The sequence below is a fragment of the Neolamprologus brichardi genome, chromosome 22 (genome assembly GCF_056152115.1).
Source record: "Neolamprologus brichardi isolate AB-2024 chromosome 22, ASM5615211v1, whole genome shotgun sequence".
Taxonomy (NCBI): Eukaryota; Metazoa; Chordata; class Actinopteri; order Cichliformes; family Cichlidae; genus Neolamprologus; species Neolamprologus brichardi.
In genome coordinates, this window is record NC_142124.1 from 34839754 (window position 1) to 34849656 (window position 9903).

At 45.0% G+C, this 9903-nt stretch overlaps 1 protein-coding gene across 3 annotated transcripts; it reads right to left on the reverse strand.

The window, feature by feature from the left end:
* Nucleotides 1-449: 449 nt before the first annotated feature.
* On the reverse strand, nucleotides 450-9679 carry LOC102799672 (tRNA selenocysteine 1-associated protein 1-like). Of its 3 annotated transcripts, none has more exons than XM_087835176.1 (9): nucleotides 9520-9679; nucleotides 6290-6387; nucleotides 6114-6213; nucleotides 5957-6006; nucleotides 5743-5874; nucleotides 4526-4642; nucleotides 4218-4416; nucleotides 4094-4130; nucleotides 450-770 (listed from the first exon to the last, which is right to left on the reverse strand). In XM_087835176.1, the coding sequence occupies exons 1-9, from the start codon at nucleotides 9541-9543 to the stop codon at nucleotides 616-618; spliced, it is 912 nt and encodes a 303-aa protein (XP_087691302.1). In that variant the 5' UTR covers nucleotides 9544-9679; the 3' UTR covers nucleotides 450-615. The 3 variants fall into 3 exon arrangements, with proteins under 3 accessions (XP_087691302.1, XP_087691300.1, XP_087691299.1); XM_087835174.1 differs by having other exon boundaries at nucleotides 6114-6228; XM_087835173.1 differs by lacking the exon at nucleotides 9520-9679 and having other exon boundaries at nucleotides 6114-6228; nucleotides 6290-6414.
* Between the last annotated feature and the right edge of the window lie 224 nt (nucleotides 9680-9903).

The following is a 9903-nucleotide window of genomic DNA, read 5'->3' on the forward strand; positions in this document are numbered from 1 at the left end:
CTGGACGTGGTGTTCAGAGCTGTTTATATGATTGAAACCTGCAGTCAGCTGAGACTGAAGAAGTCCCCATGATGAGTGACGAAACGTTTCTCCCACTGAAAACGTGACATCCAGAGAAACAGAATCAACTTCTGGAGTCTAAAATATTTGTTTCCTCGTTCGATGGTCTAATCTGACCTAAACAGGGAAAAGGCTCTCAGGGCACACATACCGATGGGAAGGCTTCATGTTTAGAGGACTGGAGAAATGATATCAGAGCATCACAGCATCATCCACCAACTCAAGAGTTGACTCAACGTTTCTATTCTGCTGGAGTCCTGTTGACTCCTGCACTAAACGACCTTTAACCTGCTCCTCTGGCCTGACAGAAATATCACACCAACACAGCCTGGACTCTACAAAGTCTGAAACAATCCAATCACAGTCAGGTATGAAAGCGACTCATAAGGCAGGTTGTGTACCAATGGTCAGGTTTAATTTTAAACAGGATTATACACAAATAAAAACCATTAGCTTATTTTTATTATCTAAAAAAGAAAAAGAAAGAAGCCCACACACACACACGATCCGTATGGACTGGGAGGAAACAGAGGTGAACTCCAGAGGACATGACGTTCAGCAGTAGATGGGCTCTGGCAGACTGGAGGTCACATAGTCCTGCTGTAACTCTGTGGACTGCCAGTGACAGTCTATCAGTGCATCGTACAGTTCCTCACTGTGCTCCATGAACTTCCTGTTGGCCTCCACCACATCCACCTCCACACTTGGATCTGCAAAACACAAACATCCACTTAGAAGGTGTATGCGCTGCAATTACACACACGCCTCTTTATTAGGTACACCTCCACTCAAGAACACAAATATTTGTTTTGCCAAATCACAGGACGACCTGTTGAAGACCACACCATCATCTGTTTAAAACATCAGCAACGGGCCAAACTGCACACACAAGAATAAGAATACTGCTAGTGTTACCCCTCAGCCTCCTAGGAGACACGCCTATGATATCAATGTTATCACATTCACAAGACTTTCAGAAAACGTGACCTCTGACCTTTAGTTTGAGGTCACTGACATTCAAACTTGTCTGACGTTGTTAGTAGACGAAACGTTTCTTCTGCTGTAAATGTCCAGATCAACACAACCAACCTTTTGATATTGCCTTACCCAGATGATCGAGCATGCATCGAGAAATGTGAACCCACTTTGACCTCGATGCTTGAAGCTCGTACGAGCACGTGCGAGGAAGTGCGAGTAAATGTGGTTATCCCAGCTTTGTCGAAGCAGGGAAGGCGCCGACAGAACGCTCCAAACCCGTAGTGATCCCCTTTGTGTCAGGAGGTAGGGCTGTTCGATATATATCGCATGACGATATAAAAACATCGTTTCATTTTACGCTGTCGTTTGTTTCGTGGTGTCGCGAAATAAACAGTTTACGGCAATATTTGTTCATGGTTCTGATGGTCACTGTAGTTATTAATTTATTAAAGTTCTCTCTTTCTCTTATATGTAATATAACCACGCTACGGACGAACAGCATCGCGTGTCCGCTTGTTTATGTTCCACATAAACCTTTCACAATAAAGCTCAAGATCCTGTTGAGACTTTTCAAAATAAACTGAATCACATGAAAGAGCAGATTATTTACAGATGAGAAGTAAAAAAGACGCCAGGTGCTAAAAATAAAGCTTAGACTCAAACGTTAGAACAGGCTTTTCCCCGCAGCACGCCGTGTAAGAAATACTCACAAAGAAAACGGCGCCGTCACAACTTATGTCTAAAAATGTATCATGTATGTTTCATGCATCGGTTAAAACACTCGACTCCAGCTACACGACGCCCAGCTGGAAACACGTCACGCAAGTCGAGCTGCCCGAGATTCACAGAATTTACAGAAAATGTTACATTTTTGTGATTTATATCGTTATCAGGACGATAGATGTTTTATATCGGGAGATGAGATTTTGGTCATATCGCACAGCCTTATCAGGAGTATCGGAACATTTTCTCTAAACACAGAGTCTCTGTGGCTTTTAAACCCCAAAAACGCTGCGCCAAAAACTGGTCCACCCCGACACAAACAGAGTAACATAGTGGACGCTGTTCAGCGCCAGGATTTGTATATCGGGGAAACCAAACAACCTCTGGCTACAACAATGAAGAACTAACTCGTCGGGGCAGAGCGACATGAGGGAAATCTAATGTCACAATATTTTCTTTATATACATATCACCATGTGTTTAAATAACCTCCAAATGTTATGTTCAACCATATAAACCTAAACTTTCACTGCTATACTCAAACCGACCAGTCAATGGTTTTTTTCTACTTTGAATACAAAATAAAATCTGAATGTTTTATTTTAGTTCTTTAACCCTCAGGTGCACAGAGGATACTGCCACAGCACGTCTGTGGTCAACACCTTTAACAAAGGATTTAAAGGTTTCTTTGGTGTGTGGGGAGACGTTCACATGCAAAGTTTAAAACTGTCTTTTGACTTTTCAGCTGGTGGAATCATTTGTGTTGCTGCTTCCTTTTGCATCAATAGTTTTACAGCATGTTTGCGAATTGTCACATTTTATTCGACATCCTCCTTGTAAAGAGAAACTCCCGCTGTCGCCCTACTATTCCCCGTCTGGTAGGATGTAAACATGCAGGCTCAGTGCAGTGTGCCGCATGGAAAATCTTCCAGTTGGGGGGGGGGAATTAACGATGCATTCGCAGCATGTAGGAGAAAAATTACATGCAGACAGCTTAATATTGCCATGGCAACTTATACTCGATGGTAAGGATAAAGCCATTTTAACCATCGTACGTGGAGAAACTCGCGATACAACATATGGTATCTAACCAGATTCTTACTCTGGATGGCATTACCTTGGCCTCCAGTAACACTGTGAGGAACCTTGGAGTCACTTTTGACCAGGATATGTCCTTCAACGCACATATTAAACAAATATGTAAGACTGCTTTCTTCCATTTGTGCAACATCTCTAAAATTAGAAATATCCTGTCTCAGAGTGATGCTGAAAAACTAGTTCATGCATTTATTACTTCCAGGCTGGACGACTGTAATTCATTATTATCAGGATGTCCAAAAAACTCACTGAAAAGCCTTCAGTTAATCCAAAATGCTGCAGCAAGAGTACTGACAGGGACTAGAAAGAGAGAGCATATTTCTCCTGTTTTGGCTTCCTGTTAAATCCAGAATTCAAAATCCTGCTCCTCACATACAAGGTCTTAAATAATCAGGCCCCATCTTATCTTAATGACCTTGTAGTACCATATCACCCTATTAGAGCACTTCGCTCTCGCTCTGCAGGCCTACTTGTTGTTCCTAGAGTATTTAAAAGTAGAATGGGAGGGAGAGCCTTCAGTTTTCAGGCCCCTCTTCTGTGGAACCAGCTTCCAGTTTGGATTCAGGAGACAGACACTATCTCTACTTTTAAGATCAGGCTTCAAACTTTCCTTTTTGCTAAAGCATATAGTTAGGGCTGGACCAGGTGACCCTGAATCCTCCCTTAGTTATGCTGCAATAGATGTAGGCTGCCGGGGATTCCCATGATGCATTGAGTTTTTCCTTTCCAGTCACCTTTCTCACTCACTATGTGTTAATAGACCTCTCTGCATTGAATCATATCTGTTATTAATCTCTGTCTCTCTTCCACAGCATGTCTTTATCCTGTCTTCCTTCTCTCACCCCGACCAATCACAGCAGATGGCCCCGCCCCTCCCTGAGCCTGGTTCTGTCGGAGGTTTCTTCCTGTTAAAAGGGAGTTTTTCCTTCCCACTGTCACCAAAGTGCTGCTCATAGGGGGTCACATGATTGTTGGGTTTTTCTCTGTATCTATGAAGCGCCTTGAGGCGACTTTTGTTGTGATTTGCTGCTATATAAATAAAATTGAATTGAATCCTGCAGTCAGCTGAGACTGAAGAAGTCACTTGATGATGATGAAATGTTTCTCCCACTGAAAACGCTGCAGCCAGAGGAACAGGATCAACCTTTTTGGAAACTACTGCTCATCTTTTTCTTATTTTTTTAAGTCTGGCATGTAGCAACAGCAAGCAGCTGCCACCCAGGCTAAATGCTAACCTTCCAGTCCTTCGTCCTCCTGAACGGTTTCGCTCTCCTAAAACAAAAAAGAAAGAAGTTGAATGACTCCATCTGTTTAACAATAACTGATATCTGCAACTGGTTTGACAGAGACAGCAGTTACCTGTGCAGCAGGATACTGCGAGTAATCATACTGCGGATAGTTGTAGCCGTACATTCCTCCGGTCTGGTCATAGCCCCAGGAAGAATAATAGCCAGGGTAGGTCTGCTGCTGGTACTGGGTGTACTGGTCATAGTTCTGTCTGTATCCAGAGGGGGACTGCCACGATTTGTGCTCCGACTGCTGCTGCTTGTTCTTTAAGCTTAGAGAGGAGAGCACAGAAACACTGGTGAACTGAGCCGGTCCTTGGCTGTGCTACGGCACAAATACAGCCGTGTCCTGACAAAGGGAGGTGAGTGAGAGGAACTCACTTGTTGGCAGCCAGGCTCAATCGCAGAGGCTTGCCCCCCAGCCCCACAGCACCCTGACACTCCTCCAACGCCCGCTTCTGCAGCCGCTCATCGGGGAACTGAACGAAGCCACAGCCCCTGCAGAGAAACACGGGGATGTTAAACTCACGAGGGAGCAACTCGTCTCAGAAGACCTTTCTTACGTTTACACCACACTTTAAACCAGAGGAGAAGAAAACGCTGTAGATTCAGTTTAGTTTACTCTGGGATCATGTTTGAGTCTGCCACAGATAAAGACCAACACTTGATTATACATTCGTGGTGCTGTTGATTTTGGTTGCCAGTTAAATTCACAGGCAGTGTGGAAAAAGTCTTTTTACACACAGTTACACAAAATCCTGCAGAAAAACCAGGGTTAGACTGAAGTTAGCACGTAGCAGAACATAATCGCAGCTGTGGAGATGAGCATCTGCAACATGGGGTCACTGTCTGTCAAATCCATCGCTTCAAAGCTCATCAGCAGTCAATAATTGTCCCTTTTACGATAATTAATATGTGTGCAGGTCCCGTCAGTGAATCACTGCCTGACTGGTCCTGAATGAAGGACCAGAGCGATTCAGAAGACCCCCATGACTACAACAGTTCCCCCTGCCCGGGATACCGGGGGCCATGAGAGGCAGTGGGCTGCAGTGGGCATCCTGGTATCCACTTGCCTTGGGGTTTTCCTCAGTGGACGAGAGGGTTTGCTCCCTGAACGGGTCCTGACTGTCACCTGCACGCGCCAAAGTTCAGAGTATCCAGCTTTCTTGGGAGTCCCTGGGTGGGGACTCATCCTACTGGGGGACTTCAACACTCATGTGGGCACCGACAGTGAGACCTGGAGGCGCGATTGGGAGGGATGGCCTTGCTGACCTGAACTCGAGCAGTGTTGTCACCGGAGTTTTGTTTGTCCGTAACAAATGCCATGTTTGAACATAAGGGTGTCGGTAAGTGATTGCAGTACCAGGATGCCCGAGGCCGCAGGCTGATGATTGGTTGTGTAATCGTTCATCAGATTCACGGCCGTATGTTCTGGACACTCGGTGAAGAGGACGGAGGTGTCAGCTAATCACCAGGTGGTGAGTTGGACCAGGCGTTGGGGAGGACAGACCTGCCACACCAACACGTGTAGTGAGGGTGAAAAGATGGATGATTCGAGTCCAGCAATGCCAAATGTGTTGTGACATGTTAGTACTTACTTGGAGTTGCCCATGCTGTCCAGCACCACTTTCCCACCACGACAGGAAGGGTAACGATTGTAAAAGAACTCATAAAGCATCCCATCATCCACATCTGGAGTGAGATCGCCGACAAACAGAGAGTACATCTGCCTACAACAAGAGACAAAGTCAGAGCAGCGCTCCGTGATGGTCCTGTCAGTAAGACACTTCCTGCTCGTCCACCTGGACTCACCCGCTCTCCTGCTTCCCAAAGGTCGCTCGGTTTAACTTGAATCTTGTGGGCTGTGAGAAAATAAAGTCCAATCAATCAACAAATGAATAAAACCTCTGAAATGATCAACAAACAAACAGAAGACGAGGCTGCTGTCAGCAGCTGCTGCTCTCCATACCGGGTTGGCTCCCGGTAAAGGCTTCCCATTGATTTTGCGGAGACACCTCTCGGCCGTGGCCTCGTCTGTCATCTCCACAAAACAGTAGCCCAGAGCACCCCTGGGGGACGACACACTATTTAACGTCATTATAGAATAACTGCAATAAGAAAACCGCATGTGAATTCAGCTCTTACCCCGTCATCTTGTTGCGGATGATCCTGACATTAACCACCTGCTCGCCCATGGTGGAGAAAGCTCTGGTGATGAACTTCTCGTCCATGTAGGTCTCCAGCTGCAGCAAAAACAGTTGTGTGATCATAGTGGTTACTATTAGGAACGAGCCGGGTTTCAGCTAAATGTTTCTAAGAGAGGGAAGACAAATCTGCTTTGGTCCACAGAACTGTGCAGTGCAGCCAGACTGGAAGGATGGAAATAAAACTGAAATTCCCCTTTTTCTAATGAATCTGTCACAAATGTGGGCTCAAAGTAATGCTGGTCTAGTTACAGTGTGACTTATCACAGCTGTGCCGCTCCTGCACAGCCTCACCTAAACTGGACAACTGGAAATATGCTGCCTGGTCTGACAAGTCTCGATTTCTGCTGCAACATTTGCATGAAAGCTGGGCTGGATCGCGCCACAAGGTTTAAACGCCACGATCTGCATTTCATGGAAGACTGGGAACTGAAAACTGCCCGTCTCCAGCTACTGTCCTCAACACCACACCGGAGAGCATCTAGCTGAAGCCCTGCAGGATGTCCTCAAAACCTGGAAGCTCAACCCGACGGGACTGGTTGCTATAACAACTGACAACGGGGCTAATATTGTCGAGGCGGTTCAACTGAACAAGTGGCAGAGGATCCAGTGTTTTGGTCACAGGCTTCATCTGACCATTGGTGAGTGCAATACTGAACCTGATGATTTGAAAAAGAAAAAATGCTAATAAATGAAAAGTTTAGAGTCACTTGCAGAGCTAAACGTGCCCATGGACCACAAGACAAATATCTTTATAAGTCATAGCCAGCACATCTATCACTTAAAAATTTAAAGTTTAGTTGAATAAATAAACTATCCCCATTAAATCCAGTAAACCTGTTGAGTGTATCTGAGGATCGTGACACTAAATGAGGACGACAGCTGAGACAACACAGGGATAGATTTTTAAATACTCAGTGAAAAGATGCAAAAATATACACGTTCCAATCATGTGCTGGTGATTTTACCAAGATATGTTAACTACAACCATTACTAGGTTTTACATTATTGTTGAGTCTTATGCATCACATCTTATATAACTGAGATGGACGTTTCCCTTTGAGCGATTTGCATCTTAACATAACAATTAAAGTGATTTTAAAAGTTTGCATCTTGTGTGTCACAGGACATGCTGCCCACATTACCCGGTTATTTCTCTGTAAGAAAGTCGTCAGCAGCTTCTACAGCTGCAGGAAGAGCAGAGAGCTGGCTGAAGTGCAAATACAGCCGAGTCTTCCAAGTTACCAGCTACTCACAGAGGCAACAACTCGCTGGGGATCAAGGCTGTTGTGATAGAGAGGGTTCTGGAGCACTTTCTAAAGTCCTCTCTGCCGACATGAAAACCAGACCTCTAGTCCCTACTTGGCAGGACAGAGGAGGCAGTTCAGAAGCTCTCAACCCTTCAGGACTTCACTGATGCACTTTCAGGAGAGAAGTATGTGACCCTGTCCTACGTCAGACCTGTGCTACACCTGTTTAACACTAGTCTGCTGGCACCTGGAGAGGTGGCCTGTTGGACATGGGATCCACGGTTCAGGGCAAATACATCCCAAGTGAGAAAATGCACTAAAACAAAGTCATCTTGGAGGCTCTGCTCAGCTATCAGGGCTCGTGTTCGTCTGAGCTGCTGATCCAGCCGTGCCCGAGTCTGCAGACCGAGAAGAAGCAGCAGTGGGACACTGGCAAGCTTCTCCCAGCACAGCCACCAACACTGGTTTCACAAAGAGGGAGGTGATCGAAAATGTATTCTAGCTACCTGTTGTCAGTTTGTGTAGAGAGTGGTGCTGACCCTCTCAAATGGTGGAAGGAACAGGAAGTTGCCTATCCAGCACTGAGCTGTGTGCCAGCTCCCAGCTGCCCTTCTGAAAGGACTTTAAGTTGCAGTGGGAACATGGTAACCTGCCATGGGGCATCGTTGAAGCCTGATACTGTTGACAGGTTCGTTTTCCTGGCACAGAATCTGTAAGCTGTACAGTAGCTGGCCTTGCCAGTTGTTTGTGTTCTTGCTATGTTTTTATTGGCATTGGAGATTTGCACAAAGACCCACTGACCAAAGAACGAAATCAACAAAATTCTGTTTACATGTTTAGTTTTTTGCACAAAGTACCAGATGATTGTTCAGGAATACACACAAGGAAGCAAAACTTTACTTCAGTGTAAGCCACGTCCAAAGGGCAAGTTGCCTTTGTCATCTTTGCTCTGCATCTTTTTAGTTTACATTTAGTTTACAATTGTGAGCTTTTTGTTACGCATGAAAATAATTTTTTAATTTTATTTATGGAGCATTATTATTTAATAAATGTTGACAATTTATTTTTGACTAATTTTTCATGTACATTACAGTTGTATGTTAATAAAAGTCCCTGTGTGACATCTGGGACAAGTAGCTTTGACTAAGAACTGTTTGTTCTCACTTTATGGGATTAAAAAATATATATCAAGATATATTTTGTTTATCGTTATCCAGCTAAAAAATTATATGAAGATATGAATTTTGGTCGTCCAGTCCTACTGGTGCTGTGTAAATAAAACCGAATTGAAATTGCTTGCATTAATAACAGACTGTAGTCAGCAGCATCTGTGACAGTGTTAATACAAAATAAAGAAACTTCCTGTTTTGTAGCCACAGCATCATTACCAACCTAGTCCACTTTATAGAGCTGGTATATTTGTTGCTGCCCTCTTGGCAGATCAATCTCGAAAACAAACATTTTTATCGTCATTGAGACTCTTTAGCTGCATTAAGGATATAAAGTAACTTGAGATCATTCATGAGAGATTTGTCTCACCAGCCAGATATTTACAACAAAGACTGGAAATCGCTTTTTAGTGCAACACTGGTATGTAGATGGTGTGATAAGGAAAAGTCACTGTTATGGGTAAAGACCGGTTAAAACAGTGTCCTGGGTTCATGCACAGCTAGGCTGCGGATGTATGCTACATGTATGCTACACGAGAAAGCGTGTTTTGTCTGTCCACGGGTGGTGTTGGCCCCTGACTGCCACATTAAACACAAAGCAACCTTCTCACAGGAACTCCGTACAAACTTTTGTGCGACAGCAACATTACATGAAGTCAGGTTACGTTCATTTGGCGCGTGCGGCTCGTTTGCAGCTAGCTAACACTCACGGTCAGACCAAACAACGCGACAACGAGCTGGAAGTAACTCACGTTTCCCATCCATAGCGTGCTCATGGCGCTGCCGCGGTGAAGCTCCAACCACGAACACAGTTTACGGTCCAACTGCTAAACTACACCGAAGCTTCCTGTAGCTTTAGCCTAACGCCGACCACGCGCCACCCCCAGGTCCTACGTCACTCAAAAGGGCTTTGGAGCGTGATGTCACGGGAGGGGGCGTGGCCGCCGAGGCGCCATTTTAGCAGGCCAAACAAAGGAGCGAAAGCGCACGGATGGCAGCAGCAATGGTTCCACTTGCTGTGTTGTCGGTTGTAATGTTAGATCGCACGATCGTGAAGGGAATACGCTGGAAAATGGCTCTGTTATTATTCTTTCCCACCTGGAAGCAACGTGAGGCAGCTCGTGTATCGATATTAG

Coding starts and splice junctions, on each gene's coding strand:
- LOC102799672 (XM_087835173.1), bottom strand. CDS start 6,414: ATGATCACACAACTGTTTTTGCTGCAGCTGGAGACCTACATGGACGAG. Junction 4,643..5,742: donor GACAGCATGGGCAACTCCAA/GTAAGTACTAAC, acceptor GTTTCTCTGCAG/GGGCTGTGGCTTCGTTCAGT. Junction 4,417..4,525: donor TTGAGCCTGGCTGCCAACAA/GTGAGTTCCTCT, acceptor CTCCTCTCTAAG/CTTAAAGAACAAGCAGCAGC.